At 47.0% G+C, this 16,485-nt stretch overlaps 1 protein-coding gene across 4 annotated transcripts in view; it reads right to left on the reverse strand.

Annotated features, from left to right (window-relative positions):
* Window positions 1–16,485, reverse strand: part of PCNT (pericentrin) — a 282,663-nt gene that overhangs the window by 245,088 nt on the left and 21,090 nt on the right. For all 4 annotated transcript variants that reach the window (XM_075069898.1, XM_075069897.1, XM_075069895.1 and 1 more), the window contains one exon: window positions 15,016–15,222. In XM_075069898.1, coding sequence (XP_074925999.1) covers window positions 15,016–15,222 — 207 coding nt within the window. The remainder of the gene's footprint in view (window positions 1–15,015; window positions 15,223–16,485) is intronic.

Consider the following 16,485-nt stretch of genomic DNA (forward strand, 5'->3'; position numbering starts at 1 on the left):
TGTCCTCTGGTGCTTCTGACAGCTCCTTGTTTGGGGAAGGTGGAGAAAGAATTTCCCTTCAAGTTAGGGTCAAGGGCCTAGTGTATTGAGCCATATATGCTGCCCAGAGGTCCCAGGAGGACACTGCATGGGGACACATCCAGGGTTGTCTGTACCCTTGCTGCATCTCGCAAGATTGGAGAAATTTGGTCCTAGCAGCTTCCCATAGTAGTCTTTGTCCCGTGGGTGAAGAATGTTGGCAAGAGAAGTGGCTCCCATGTACTTCCTCCTCTGCATCACTGGAGATGAGCTGGGGAGCAGGAAAATGGATAACTGCTCAGTTATTTGGCCTGAAGATCCCTCAGTACCAAGAAAGGGTGACTGTGGCACCAAGGTCATTGCTATATCCTTGTCGTGTAGAAACTGTTGCGAAGCTGCTTGTTTCTGTAGCGGCAGTACTGCTGGTGTAGATGCAGTTGGTGCCTTTGTCAAGATGGTTGGTGCCGTTCGCAGCCTGTCAGTTGGTGCTAACGACTGGGTCAGTGCCGGTGGGGGTGGCACTGTCTGTTCTCGTAGACTTTAAGTTCAGAAGGGACCATTATAATCATCTAGTCTGACCTCCTGCACAATGCAGGCCACAGAATCTCACCCACCCACTCCTGTAACAACCCCCTAACCTATGTCTGAGTTACTGAAGTCCTCAAATCGTGGTTTAAAGACCTCAAAGTGCAGAGAATCCTCCAGCAAGTGACCCATGCCCCATGCTGCAGAGGAAGGCGAAAAACCTCCAGGGCCCTCTGCCAAATCCGCCCTCGAGGAAAATTCCTTCCTGACCCCAAATATGGTGATCAGTTAAACCCTGAGCATGTGGGCAAGACTCACCAGCCAGCACCCAGGAAAGAATTCTCTGTAGTAACTCAGATCCCACCCCATCTAACATCCTATCACAGACCATTGGGCATATTTACCTGTGTAGAGATATCTGGGCCAACTCCCACACCCAAGTGGTCGGTGCTGTGAATGAGGACCGTCTTGACTCCGCTCCAGAGTGACGGGGCTCGTCAGAGGTCCACAGAGGGATAGTGCCAGAGGTGCCCAGAGCCTCAAAAGTGTTCACTCTACTTGAGCTCGGCACAAAGGAAAGCGACCTCGCTGGTGACCTCCTTTTTCTCTGAGTGTCCCTATCTCGGGCGGTCGCAGCTCGCTTCCTGGACGATTTGGAAAACTGAGCACTCCCATTAGCACAGGTTTTGTTTGAGGAACCATCTGCTGATGTTGATTTTCGTCCCTGTGGAGTAGGCTGAAGGGACTTCTCCATTAAAATCATCTTTTGGTGGAGATCTCCGTCACACCTTGCCCTGGCTTTAAAATTACTGCAATGGGCACTTTTCTGAGGGACGTGGGTCTTGCCCAAACAGACAGACACACTACAAGTGGCCGTCTGACACAGGCATCACTTTACGGCAAGAGTCACGTCGTTTAAACCCAGGCGAGCCGGGCATTGTGTCCATTAAAGTTTCCCAACAGGGAAAGTGTGGAAAAATCATCTCTAACTTAGTTTTCTTTACCCAAAAAAAGATAAAAAATAAAAAAAATTAACCAGCTAATTAAACAAAATTTACTAAACTACAGTTAAACTAAACTAAACTCTTTCTATAGAGAGAAAAAACAAAGCAGCAGCACTGCCACTGAGCTCCGTCTGCAGCCGAGGACGGCTGAGAAGGAACTGAAGGGTCGAGTTGTGCATGCGTTACATGAGGCGCCAATGGCACTGCACTACAAGACGACTACCCCACACGCATGCCCTGACCGAGCACTGCTACCGAAAATCCCCGATGTGCAGAATTTTAAAATGTTTTGGTACAGAATTCCACCGGGAGTAAAAAAAGGTCTATTGGTGGGAAAACCCATTCTTGGGAAACCCAAAAAAGGATTATATTCTTCAGTGACAACATAAGAACAACCATACTGGGTCAGACCAATGGTCCATCTACTCAGCATCCTGTCTTCCAACAGCAGCCAATGCCAGTTGCCTCAGAGGGAATGAACAGACAGGTAATCATCACATGATTCATTCCTCTTTGCTCCTTCCCAGCTTCTGGCAACAGAGGCTAGAGACACTTCAGAGCATGGTTTTGCATCCCTGCCCATCCTGGCTAATAGCCATTGATGAACCTATCCTCCATGAACTTCTCCAGTTCTTTTTTGAACCGTGTTAGTGTCTTGGCCTTCTCAATATCCTCTGGCAAGGAGTTCCACAGGGTTGACTGTGCACTGTGTGACAAAGTACTTCCTTTTATTATTTTAAAAACTGCTGGTTCAATTTCATTTAGTGGCCCCTAGCTCTTGTGTTATGAGTAAATTACACTTCCTTATTCATTTTCTCCATGCCAGTAATCATTTTAGGGACCTCTATCATATCCCCCCTTAGTCATCTCTTTTCCAACCTGAAAAGTCCGAATTTTATCACTCTCATCATACAGAAGCCGTTTCATACCCCTAATCATTTTTGTTGCCCTTTTCGGAAACTTTCCCAATTCCAATATATCTATTTTTTTTGAGATGGGGTAACCACATCTGCAGGCATTATGCAAGATGTGCGCATACCAGGATTTATAAAGAGGTAATATGATCTTTTCTGTCTTATCTATCCCTTTCTTAATGATACCCAACATTCTGTTCGCTTTTTTGACTGTCACTGCACATTGAGTGGATGTTTTCAGAGAACTATCCACAATGACTCCAAGATCTCTTTCTTGAGTGGTAACAGCTAATTTAGACCCCATCACTTTATAAGTATACTTGAGATTATGTTTTCCAATGTGCATTATTTTGCATTTATCAACACTGAATTTCATCCGCCATTTGTTGCCCAGTCACCCAGTTTTGTGATATCCCTTTGTAACACTTCACAATCTTCCCGAGACTTAACTATCTGGAGTAGTTTTGCATCATCTACAAATTTTGCCAGCTCACTGTTTACCCCTTTTTCCAGATCACTTATGAATACATTGAACAGCACTGGTCCCAATACAGATCCTGGGGGACACCACTATTTACATCTCTCCATTCTGAAAACTGATCATTTATTCCTACCCTTTGTTTCCTATCTTTTAACCAGTTATTGATCCAGGAGCGGACTCTCTCTCTTATCCCACAACAGCTTACTTTGCTTAAGAGCCTTTGGTGAGGGACCTTGTCAAAGGCTTTCTAAAAATGTAAGTACACTAGATCAACTATCACTTTTGTCCACATGTTGATCCCCCTCAAAGAATCCTAGCTGATTTGTGGGATGACATGTGCTTTCTGCTTAAATAATCCACAAGAACATTGACCTGTCCTGCAATATGAAGTGCTATGCTGATTACGTGATTCCCACAACATTATGGCTTCCTGGCAAAGAGGATCTGATCTTGTCCCCCATCTTGCCTATTTATAGAATATATCACTGTGGAATTCACTGCCAACACTTATACTGACAGACAGAACCTTGAGTAATGGAAGAAAAGACTTGCATGCTAAGTGAATCCCTCTTAACATCAAGACATTTATATGACTCAACGAGTCTTAATGACCAAATACCATGTGTCTGAAATTGGTCTAGCTTATAGCCCTCACCCCTTTTGGGATCCATGGGTAGTCAGAATCTTGGTGGATTTGGACTTTGAAACAGAATTCCCTGGTACACATCGCTCAGGTTCAACCAATACTGAAGAGACATTAGAACTTACCAAAATAACTTTATTCTCGCCCCCCCAGAATTAACTGAGACACTGATTTGCTCCAAGACTGAAGAGGCCTCATTCTAAGCCTGATGAAGGCTGGCACAGAAGCACAAGAACCATGTGGCCTAACAATTTTAGGTAGACTCTTATAGAATTCTCAGACTAAGCACTCAGATTGGTTAATTAATTGGCAGACACTTAGAAATTTCTCCTGAGGGCATAAAGCTCTTGCTGCTTTGGAACCCAGAACAGCTCCAATGAATCCAACTAACTAGGATGAAACCAGATTTACTTTCTTTAAGCTGACAATTAGACCGAACTCTGAGAAAGACATAAGACTACCAAACTGATTCTATAAACTTAATTCACTGAAGTTCCCTAAATTAACCAATCATCAAGATAAGGATATACATGTATGCTCTAATGATAAAGATGAGCAGCAATGATGGACATTTAATTAATGAAGACTTGAGGTCCTGTTGATAGGCCAAGTGGGAGAACGCTGAACTGATAATGTTTGCCTGCTATCACAAAATTAAGACATTTTCTGTATGCTTTATGACTCTGTACATGAAAGTATTTTGAATTGAGAGTACTGATCCAGTCCATGTGATCTAGGGAGGGTATAATGGAAGAGTTATCATGCAAAATTGCACGCCATGAATGTAAGTATCGAGTAGCCTGAGGTCCAAAATAGGTCTCCAACGCCCCCTTCTTTTTGGAATCAGAAATTATGGAGAATAAACCTCTATTCTTACAAATTCAGGAAGAACTGACTATCATATACTGTAGTGTCAGTCTCTCTCTTGCTGCAAGATATCAGTCCCTGAAAAGGTATGGGGAGGGAAGGGGAATGGTCTGGAATTGTATGGTGTAACAATCCTGGATAACCTGAGGGGCCCCATAGGTCTGTAGTTATTCTAGCCTAAGCCTCCTTGAAAAGTCAAAACAGGAGAAGAAAGGGTATATGTCAATGTAGACTGGATCCATATCCTCCACCACAGCAGCAAAATTGTTTCTTTTGAGCTTAACCAGGATATGCTGAGATATGGGATTAATTTCACACTTTCCTCTTCTACAGTCTTGATCTCTGTCTACCCTGATCAAAAGGTCTCTGAAGGAACACAGCTATAAAGTGGAAGGTTGAGACCTCTGTTTGATAGATGCATGAGATCTATACTGCTTTCTGTGAAAGGCAGAGCATAGAGGACCAACAATCTTAATGTGGGTCTTAAATCTTTTAAAGAATATGTATCATCCATTTTAGCACTAAAAAGATCTCGATTGTCAAAAGGAAGGTCTTGTATTATAGTCGAGACCTCTCTAGCCAGGCCCAATAAGGAGAGCCAAAAATCTTTTTGTGACAGATATGGAAATTTCCTGGATAAATTTAATGGAGTGTTTATGTTTGTACCATTGTGGGCCATGGATCATATATTACTCCATGGGAAAAGGAGACTACAGCCCTCCAGGAACTAAGAGCAGTAGAGGATGATTAGGCAAATTCACTCAGGTTGTCATACCTCCCAAGAGGTTGTACACCTGGAGAGGCTTGCATATACTGGTTCAAACTGGATTCTCTAGAGAACCAACAGACAAAGAAAGGACTTTGGGATAAACAGCCTAAATTTAAACTGACTCAGGGCTTGCTTTTATCATCTAGAAAACAGACAGTACTTTCTCTCCGACGGAGGCTCCAGCCCTTCCTGGGGAAGTTGGAAGAGCATGACCTATTCACGCATGTGCTTGTTCTGCACTAACAGCTGCTATGAACTTGTGACAAGAAAAAATAAACCCTGGTGAGGTTTAAAGACCTGATCACCTGCCACAGCCCTTGTTGGAATTGTGGTGGTTTCTGGTAAGCTTATTAGTACGTGTGTAAGTTTTTTTCTTTTTTAATACGTATTTTTCTGTAGTGCTTTCACCTTAAGAATCAATGTACTTGCTTACAAAGAGCTATGTGGTAACTTCTAACTGTGGAAAATTACGCTATTTATAACATTTGAAGAGAAAAGCAAAGCAGGACTGTTTGGGCATTTCAGCTTGCTGGGAATTCACATGTGTGCAGCGAATAATGCAGCCTGGAAAAAACCCAGTCGAACAGGAGAGCTGTGGGTCTCTAATCAAAGAGAGGTTGTGACCAGAGACCCAGGGAAGCCAGCTGAGGTCACTCAATTAGGATGAACTGCAAAGAATGGGGCAGACAATCCCCTAAGCTGGTGGATATTCCAATACTTAGATTTACCAAGCAAGCACAAATAGCTTCTATTATATCTCACTGGTTGCTCAGAACATCACAGTTCCCTTAAAGTAACCCAGCCTCAGGCCTCCACCTAGACACCGAAGTCAGGTATGATGAGGATTTCTGAAAATCTTATTCATCATATAAAAAGGGTTCTATACCAATCCCAAAGGATCGGACACATTACCTCCACGTTAATGAATATTTCAGACCTTTCCCAAATACACGCTTACAGCCCATTCTTATTTACTAAACTAAAATGCATTAAAAAAGAGAAATGGAGAAAGAGTTGTTTAAGAGAACAGTCTACATACAGACATAGTCAATCGTGAGATTCAGATTCATGGCAGAGATGGTGAGCTTTGTAGATGCAAACAGCTCTTTCAGAAATAGTTCAAATGTTCAGTGTTTATATTTCAGGGTGGTCCAGTCAGAACTTAAGTCTTAGGCTTCCCCTGCATGAAACCTCAAGCAGGTCTGAGATGAAAAGAATTGGGACCCAAAAGGTCTTTTATTCAATTCTAGGCCTTCTTTAACAGGTCAGAGTCCTTAGTCGAACAACAGGTACCCATTTCCTGGACTTCAAAGTGGACCCATTTCCTAAGCATAGCTGGTAATTATTCACACCGATTAACACAAAGCAATTGCCTGCTTTTCCACCATTCACAGATGATTTGCTATACATTTCAAAGAGAGAGGAATACAGTGACATCCTATGTTTACAGTTCATTTAAATGTTAAGATGTTCTTTTGATCTCTGAATTAACAGAATACAGCATAGACAGGGACTGTTTGATTATATTGTTGCTTTTTACCAATATATATGTACCTACACAAAAACACAAACATTATCTCCCCATATGTTTTTAAAGGTTGAATCTGAGTCACTTATCCTGCAGGATGCTTAACCCTTTCTGGTCATGAGTCACAGGTGATAACTGAGGAGCGTGGAGCCTAGTGTGCATACCCTTGCTGGACTACAGAAGGGGAATACAAGTGCAGTTGCCCTGAACTGTGACACACTTCTCATGACAATTCCACTTGCCATTGATAGTGTTCCTGCATTAGCTGGAGTCTAATACTGCCTGTGGAGATTGGATGTTTTTCTAATCAACATTCTTTCAGAGCAAATGGAAGTAAATTATTCTTCCTGCAGAATTAAGAGTTTATCCTGAAATTCTGCCACTTTATCCCACTGGATGTAGTTATAATTAGCCAGCATGGCTTGATAAATCAAAAATCTGACCTGAAGGGAAGCAGAGGTGTAAATCTTTGTCCCGAAGAGATCCAGGGCTTTTTTTGGCGTTCTCTCTCCCTGCCTCAGGTAGATCTCAAAGCCTGCCTGGATTTTTCATTTACCACAGTGACTACCAATAGCAATGGAGACAGACAAGTATAAAAATACTCAAATACCTTAAGAAAGACTTGATATTGCCAATCTGCCCACTTAGAAGTTACTGTTATAAAAGCCTGTGTTGCCCTCAGATTGTTAGCTGGCTCAAGAATGCCACATAAATGGATAAGGCTACCCTATTTTTGGAAGAAGGCTGCAGGATATCAAAAAGTTTATATAAAACTTTTCCTGCAGTATTTCCAGAGGAATTTCTAATGTTTCTGCCATCCTCTTTAACCATTCTTCAGAAGTCTTGAAGTCATCTACTGCCGTAGGAACAAGATACCAGAGGGTCATCAGATGATGACGACGAAAAAACACGGTTACTCACCTTGTAACTCTTGTTCTTCGAGATGTCTTGCTCATATCCTGTCCAGTAGGTTGTAATGCGCGCGCCGTGCACGTTCGTCGGAAAACTTTTACCCTAGCAACTACGCGGCCGCAGTCGCCCCTCGAGTGCGCACTATGGCGGGTGATATATACCCGCGCCCGCCCGCTCCTCAGTTCCTTCTTTGCGGCTACTCCAAGAGTGGGAAGGAGGACGGTGTGGAATGGATATGAGCAAAACATCTCGAAGACAAGATACAAGTGAGTAACCGTGTTTCTCTTCGAGTGCTTGCTCATATACCATATCCAGTAGGGAATCCAAGCCTTAACCTAGCGGTGGGTCGAGGAGAGGTCACAGCGCGCAACACAGCAGAACCGAAGGCCACATCACCCTGGACTGCGGACAGGCATAATGGCTAGTAAATGTGTGCCCGGAGGACCAGTCGCCGCTCGCAGATTTCCTGGACGGGAACTCGTGCGAGACGCCATTGACGATGCTGCTCTGTAGAGTGCACAGTACACGCCCCGAAGGAGATGGCAGGTCGTAACATGTTCTTATCAGGAGCGTCACCAACGAGGAGATCCTCTGTGAGGAGACTGGAACCCCTGACGCCGCTCAGCTATTGCGACAAAGAGCGAGTGGACTTGCGGAAGGCTTGTTCTTTTATATAAAAGCGAGCCGCCCTGCGCACGTCTAGCAAGTGTAATTGTTGTCCCTACGAGATAATGAGGTTGGAAAGAATACGGAAGGAATAGTCCGGTTAACGTGGAAGCCGAGACAACCTGGGAGGAATGCAGGGTGTGCCTCAGGTCACCTGTCTCGATGGAACACCGTGTACGGAGGTCCACGACGAGTGCGCACAGATCTGATACGCGCCTAGCGGATGCGACGGCCACCAAATGCCGTTTTCCAGGACAAATAGAGGAGGGAACATGTAGCAGCGTTCAAACGGGGGACATAAGACGAACAACACGCGTTGAGATCCCAGCAGGGGCGGATGTGGACTGGGGGTAAAGGCGCTCCAGCCCTTTGAGGAATCTAGTCACCAGTGTGGAAAAGACGGAATGGCGTCGCTCCTTGGTGGAAAGTGGAGAGGCCGCCAGTGAACCGGAAGAGGCTATAGCCAGGCGCTGTGTTGTGCGACCACAGTAGTCCAAGACGATCGGAGACAAACATCGGCAGGTGAACGCTTTTACGCACACCAGCACGTAAAACGCTCCACTTGGCTATGTCGTCGCCTCGTAGATAGCTTACGACTCCTAGAAGTACTTTCCTCACTGGGGAAGAGCAGTGCAATTCGGACCCAGTTAGCCACGCAGGAGGCCACGCCGAGAGATGCGGGACTGAAGGTCCGGGTGACAAAGCCGGCCGTGGTCCTGCGTGATCAGGTCCAGTGAAGAGGCAGGGGAAACAGGTCCACTACCCGACAGTCCAGGAGCAGAGAGTACAATGCTGACGTGGCCATCCGGAGCATGAGAATCAAGTGGGCCTGTCCCTGCACGCCTTCAAAGGGACCTTGAGGATCAACGGAACGGAGGGAAGACATAAAAGAGGTCATTCCCCACGGAATCAGGAAGCATCTGCTACCGACCCGCTCGCGCCTTGGAAGGAGCAGAACATCGACACTCCTGTTCGTGCGAGATGCAAAAAGGTCATGTGGATCCGCCACTGCGGAAAAGTGAAGGGCAACGTCCGGGCGAAGGACCATTCGTGGAGTGAAGACCAACTGAGATGGTCCGCCAGGTATTGCGGCGCCCCGGAGAAAGGAAGCGACTAGTGAGTGAGTGCTAGCAAAAGTCCCACAACATTATGGCCTCCGACACAGAAGAGAGATCTCGCCCCCCTGCTTGTTGACAATAGTACAACCGCTGGTGTTCTCTATAAAAACCGAGACACAGCGCCTCGGATCTGCCGATGGAAGGCTTGACACAGCAAGGCGACTGCTCTCAATCTCGACGTTGATATGGAGAAGCAGATGGAAGAAGACCCAGCGACCCTGCGTCTCAAATGTCCAAGGTGAGCTCTCATCCCATCACGATGCGTCCGTAGTGAGGGACATCGAGGGCTGTGGAGATGGAATGGGCCCGCACAGACGACGGACTCCTCCTGCACCATTGAGGGAGAAAGTACGCCTGTGGGACGTGATGACAGGGTACCGACGGTTGCCTGGCTAGCGAGCTGAGGAATGAGCCACGCGCAGAGGTCTGAGCCGGAGCCTGGCGTGCTCCGTCACGAAAGTCCCAGGCCGCCATGTGGCCCAAAGCCAGCAGGTGCGAGTAGAAGTTAGAGGTGCTGCCTGTAACCCTCCAGATGATTCCGTCAAAGCCTGGAATCGGGACGGGAGAGAGTGTGCCTTGGCCATGGTAGAATCCAGACGCGCCGATAAATCTATCCTCTGGGTAGGTATAGAATGGACTCTCCACGTTTGGCATCAGCCTAGGTTCGCGAAAAGCACTTACATGCGGACGTGGAGAGCACCTGCTGCTGACGCCCTGCGATAAGCCAGTCGTCGAGTAGGGAAATACGTGCACCTGGCTGCGACGAAGGAAGGCACGCCACGGCCATGCACTCGTGAACGCTCTCAGGGCCGACGAGAGGCCGAACGGGAGGACGTGAACTGATAATGACGGCTGCCTATGAGAAAGCGCAAGAATCTCCGATGGCGGGAAAATGGCGACATGAAAATAGGCGCTGCACGTCGAGGGCGCGTACCATCTCCAGAGATCCAGGATGGAAAGGTCCCCAAGGAAACAATGCGGAATCAACTTCAGTAAATATGTTGAGTCCGCGAGTCGAGGATGGGTGCAGACCTCCTTGCCTGGGAATCAAGAAGTAGCGGGAGTAGAACCCTCTGCCCTCTCGTTTTGTGGAACCTCCTGAATGGCACCTTGTCGAGGAGCGTTTGCACCTCCTGGAGGAGGATCTGCTCGAGAGGGTCCCTGAAGAGCGACGAGGAGGGGGGCGGAAGGCGGTACGAGGCAAACTGCAGGGTATCCAAACCGCAGGCGTGCAGAGGACCAAACGGTCTGAAGTGAGCCGGCGCCACACAGGAGGAAGTACGAGGGCGTCGGAAGAAGGTGGAGAGGGATTGACGGAGAAACTGGTACACGCCCCCGGGCGATCTCAAAATGAGGGCTTCGAGCCGGAAGAAGGCTGGTAGCCCTTGGCCCTGACCCCTTGTTCCCGACGTCTGCGCCTGCCTTTCTATGCGGGCCTGAGAGAGTCTTGTCTCTGTCTGGCCGGGGAAGGCCTACGATGTGTGTGTTGCGCCGAAGGTCACGCTGTTCACGGCGTATGCGTTCCAAGGGCCTGTAATTGACTTTATCTTTCAGGCTTGCAGCCGCGGGTCGGTCTTATCAGAGAACAGGCCCTGGCCCTCAACGGAAGATCCTGATGGTATGTTGGAGTTCCAAGGAAGGCCAGAGACCTGTAAGCCAGGAAGATACGACGCATCGTGACCCCGAGCCAGAGTTCTCGCGCAGAGTCGGCCGCGTCCAGTGCTGCCTGCAAGGAAGTGCGTGCGACTTTCTTCCTTCGTCCAGAAGGGTGAGAACTCCTGACAGCGTCTGCAGGAGAGCTCTTGAATTTATCAGCCCGCTGTCCAGTGTTAAAAGAGTAGGGCTGAGTATACAGCTGCTGGTAGAAACTCCGCAGCTGCAAATGCCCCGCAGAATAGACCTTGCAGCCCCTATCAGTCCATTGTTCATTGTGTACTTGGGGGCTGGCCTTCTTGCCGCATGGCATTCCATCCTGCTCGTTCACGAGATGAACGACGAGGGACCATCGCGCGGTGGACATAGGTAGTCGTAGTCTTAGATGGGACCATGTATTACGTTCAACCCTCGGCATGGGGAACGGAGCGGGACTGCCAATGGTGTTGGCATTGCTCTGTATCGTTTATAAAGGGCAGCAACACGATGGGTGCGCAGACGTGAGAAACTTCACACAGTCCTCAATCTCAGAAGACCTCCTCGCCTGAATGTTCATTGTTCAGTGTCACTCACCTGAGGAGGTCTTGGTGCGCCCTCAGGTCCGGGGGGTGACCCGTGATGTCGTTCCCACTACGACTCACAGGGAGAGAATAAAGAGAGTCCTGGCAAGAGTGGGTCGGTACCTCCGCAGCTTGGAGTACCGGTCAGCTCCGAGGGATTCCGCAACCACGAAGGGATGTCGGCCTTCCTCAGGATGTGGGGCCGTGACGCTGCAGCCTCTGGAGCCCTCCGCTCGGGTCAGCGCACGTGAGGGAACGCGCTGAGCCCTTGGGCTGATGGAGCCCAGGGGTCCAGCAGCCCAGGCTGCGCCCTGCTCCTGGCGACCTTCCAGAAAGATAAGCAGCAGGTCTTTGCAGATCCAAATAGATGCGTCAGTCCGGGAGGATACAGAGCCTGTCGGAGGCCATGGGGGGGCCGAAGGAGGATAGCGCGAATCCAGCCGCCCTATGCGACGGCCCTCGCTCGCAACGGATGATCTTGCCGTAGTCTCGATCGGTGCCGGGATCGGACCGACCTGCCACCACGCTGGGCAAGGAGGTCGACCGGCGAGATCTGGACCTGCTCCGTAGCGGCTACTGGAAGTCACGGTGCGGGAGTAATCTGACTCGGCGCGATGATAACCGGCTCGCGAGTACGACGTGCCGCCAAGGAGAGCGGTGCCGGGACTGAAGGGGCGGTCGCGAGGGAGACCCCTCGGATCGTGCCGGGATCTTAGCGGCGCCGGGTCGGAGAATCCGGGGACGTGCCTCACGGTTGCTGCCCTTGGAGAGCACAACCCCACGCGCAGTGCTGGGGTTGGCAGCCCAGCCCGTTAAAGCAATAAGGTCCTGTGCCGATGAAAGTCCGGCGTGGACGAGATATCAGCTCTACCTCCAGATCTGGCGGACTGGGAGAGATCGGACTGAGGACCGCCGGGCCCGGAGTCAACGAAGCCCTGCACAGCCAGCACAGCCGGCGTCGGCAGCGGCTGCTAGGGCACTTTACCGGGTTAGGACGTGAAGGGCTCCTTCCGGAGGCCCCCTGGTGCGGGAGATAGAGCCGTGCGGTCGTCTTCGCGTGCCGGGGATCCAGCCGAGCGCGACTCGGTCCGAAGGCGGCGAGTGAATGCCGCTTCCATAAGGAGCGTCCTGAGCGCTGCCTCCGCTCCTTTTCCGTTGCGACCGGAAAATTACAGATTGCGGCACTTATAGAATGTGTGATTCCCCTAGCACTTCAGGCAGGCGCGTGGGAACACTGGGGCACGGCTTCTTTACAAGTCGAGCACGCCATTGAATCCCACGAACAAGCAATCAACCCAGCACCGGCGCGCGGAGAGGCTAGAGCCACCGAACCAAACGAAGTATAAATATATACACAACTATAATATAACTATAAACACTACCTAGTAAGTAAACTATGACAACAACTAGAACAGTAAACGATTGACAGCGAAGCTAGGAGTGGAGTCAGCTTCCGCGCTTCACAGTTCAAACGACCGAACACGAGGTAAGAAGAACTGGAGCGGGCGCCCAGGGGATAAAACCCGCCATATGTGGCGCACTTAGGGGCGACCTGCCGGCCGCGCTGAAGTTGCAGAGTAAAAGTTTCGACGACGTGCACCGCGCGGCACGTACACCTACTAGAATGGATATGAGCAAGCACTCGAAGAAGAACTGTCTAACTACAAAAGGTTCACCCTGAATCTGCTCTTCCTCTTCTTCAGAAAGAGGTCACTGTGTACCAAATACTGTAGACTTCAGGAGAAGAAGGCAAATAAAAAATCTCTCTGAGGAAATTTTTCTACCTCCTGAAGTGGAAAGAGAAGGAAAAAATTTTGACTTGGATTGTGACAATGTGGCTAATAGACCAGGATTGATATCCATATGGATAAGGCATAGCATTCCAAGGTACTGACATCCACACAGGTAACGGAGTATCACGCAGTGAACTCCGAACAGTGTAGCCCAGGAAGAAATGTTCTTATGATGTTTAGAGCCCTTAACAGATATTGGGGAAGACTCCAGGCAAGATTCCACTGATGAAGATGACAAAAAGTCCTCTAACAGAGGGACTACTCAGAAGGTGCAACTATCTGTTTAAGGGAAGAAAGCTCATCAACATCCATAGCAGCAGGCCACAATTAGATTTTCATAATGGTAGCCTGGGCTCTTGTTGCACTGGAAATTTTTGGGAAACTAATATAGGAAAAGTATGTAAAAAAAGAGAAGATTCTGGCTCTTGTATAATCATGATCTCCTTAAGGTTGTAAAAGATGACCCAGATAGTGCCCTGAGAACTGAGTGAGAATCTGAAGTCTGTGGCACTGATTTCTTTGGATGCCAAATCCCCGGTACCAAACGTTTTGATGTATGGGGGTGTTTCTGATCTCCAGTACCAATTGTGTGGCACACAAAGTAAAGTAAGTGCAGAAGAAGCTCTCTGGACTGGTATCAATTCAGCAGCCAGCATTACTGAATGTGGCCTCCATGCCACCAGAGTACTTTGGTGCTTGCTTCTCAGGTTTCTAATGCAGTACCAGGGATTCAGAACTCCTCTTGGTACTGAATTTTCTCCCACCAGCAAAAGGGGTCTCTGACTATTCCACTGGGACCTTCTTCTGATGTGGCAAGTTCCCGTCAAATTTGAGAGGCCTCTTTGCACCTTGATGGCTATGAGGGATTTTCTCTTACCTCCAGAGCTCTCAAGGCATGGTTTGAACAGGAAGGGGCTGCGGTCCCCACTCTCAGAATCTCCAAATTAGAAGCTGCTCTCATGGATTTCTCCATGAGGTAAATCTTGAGCCCGGACTTTAGATTTGTGTGCGTTTTTTTAATACCTTACAAATAGCACACTTAGAAGTTACATGCCTCTCCCTGAAACAATATAAGCACACATTGTGTCCATCTTCCAACAGAATAACTCCTCCACACAACCAACAACTCTGATGCCCAGTGAGGATGGGTGACGCAAATAGCCAAAGCCAAGTACAAATACTTACTACCTACAAACTACTTTTTTTCCTAAGCCAATGGGCAATAAAAGAAAACAAGACTAATAAACCTAAGACTAATTATTACAAAATTAGGTAAGTAAGAAGTAGGGACATTAAGAGCTTTCAGCGTTCTCTCAGGGCAGTCAGCAGGAATTGGCTTGTGGCCAAGATCGGTCCGCCTTTTATGCTCTTGGGTGAGGGAAGTGCAAGAGCATATAGGGTGCATGTCCAAGCCCTAGTGAACACTGCTAGAGAAAAGCTTTCCAAACTTCTGTATAGAGGGCACAGATACACCATGCATGGCATCCACATACATGAGAACTCAAAAAAGAATCTGTTAGCTGCAGACAGATTTAGATGAAACATGGTGAACAGTAAGACTTACCTTATTCTCAGATCTTGTCTCTGTCTCTTCAGTCTTACTTTCTACACTTATATTAAGGTCTGTAAGAACATCAGAATCCTGGGCCACTATCACACATTCTTCCTTTGGAATGTTTTGCAAGTAGTCAGACGAGTCCTTCCTCTTCGCCGCCTTTTTCTGCGACTGCGTGTTGTCACCTTTTGTTTTTCGCTGTCTGAAATGAGCAAGCTGTGCAGGAAAGATTGAAAGAGATAAAGGGTGAGGTAAGTGAGGAAAAGATAACAAGACCATAAGATTAACACACTCATGGATAACAAAGAACCTCTTGATCTGACAAAACATGCACATCCAAAAAAAAAAAACCTGCTTTATCTTCCTACTTACTGCACATTTAGTTTCTACCTAGGCAGCAGCATAATTGACAGAAACACAGCAGTTAGACTCATTTCAAGAAAAGAATCAAATTTTCACTAATACTTTCCTAATTGATATTTGTCATGTTGAAATAATCCAGAGTTACAGCCAGATAAATTAGTAAGAGACTAAGTGTTGTCCATGTATTAGAACCAATAAAAATGAGACAGTCTTGAAGTCTCTCAGAGTCCTACAGAAAGAAACATAGCCTCTTAGAAAAATATCCTAAAATATCTTAGCCACAGCAAATATAAAGACTAGAACTGAAAAGGGTGAGTCTTCTTGCCTTTCCCCTCCCAACAAGAAAAATATATTGCAAAACTTCCCAGACAGAAAGCAAACTGAGGTACATAAATAGAAATTTAATTAAGCCAAGTCATTTTAATTTCTTCTGTTGAAGAATCAGATGCTCTACTTTATCAAATTAACACAGCCCAATGAAGCCCTAGGGATTTCCAAATAATGTCACCCATCAAAATATACTACCCATCTTTTCTCAGTACCTTAAACAACTTAAAGAGGATTACAGTATTTTAAATTCTATTACTGTATGTAGGCAGCAATTCCAACCAACATCTCACTCACAGCATAAGACAACATTCTTCTAATAGGGAAAACCCATCACCAAGGTTACAGCCATAGGTTATCAACCATACAGGTAAAATACCTTTATTATTAGATAAAAGATGTATTCAAAATTATAATAGGATGTAGAAATCTGACCATGTAGAACTACTACACGCAATCTATACAAAAATCAGTATCTGAAATAGTTGGGTTTTGCTGCGGTAAAACTCTACTAAAAAAGCAAGATTGCACTTTTCATCTTCCTTGTTTTGGGAAGTGTATTTACCTTTAGAATTTTCTGAAATAAACTAATTCCTTATTTTTCATATCTATAGCAACTCGTGTAATGATAGATTTCCTAACAGCAGTTGTGCAATTGCATACCTGTTCTATATTAGATGGACACATTATTTCTTGACTTAAGCAAAGCTTTTGATACGGTCTCCCAGAGTAGTCTTGCCAGCAAGTTAAAGAAGTATGGGCTGGATGAATGGACTATAAGGTGGATAG

This window comes from Chelonoidis abingdonii, chromosome 10 (genome assembly GCF_003597395.2).
Source record: "Chelonoidis abingdonii isolate Lonesome George chromosome 10, CheloAbing_2.0, whole genome shotgun sequence".
NCBI classification, from domain to species: Eukaryota; Metazoa; Chordata; order Testudines; family Testudinidae; genus Chelonoidis; species Chelonoidis abingdonii.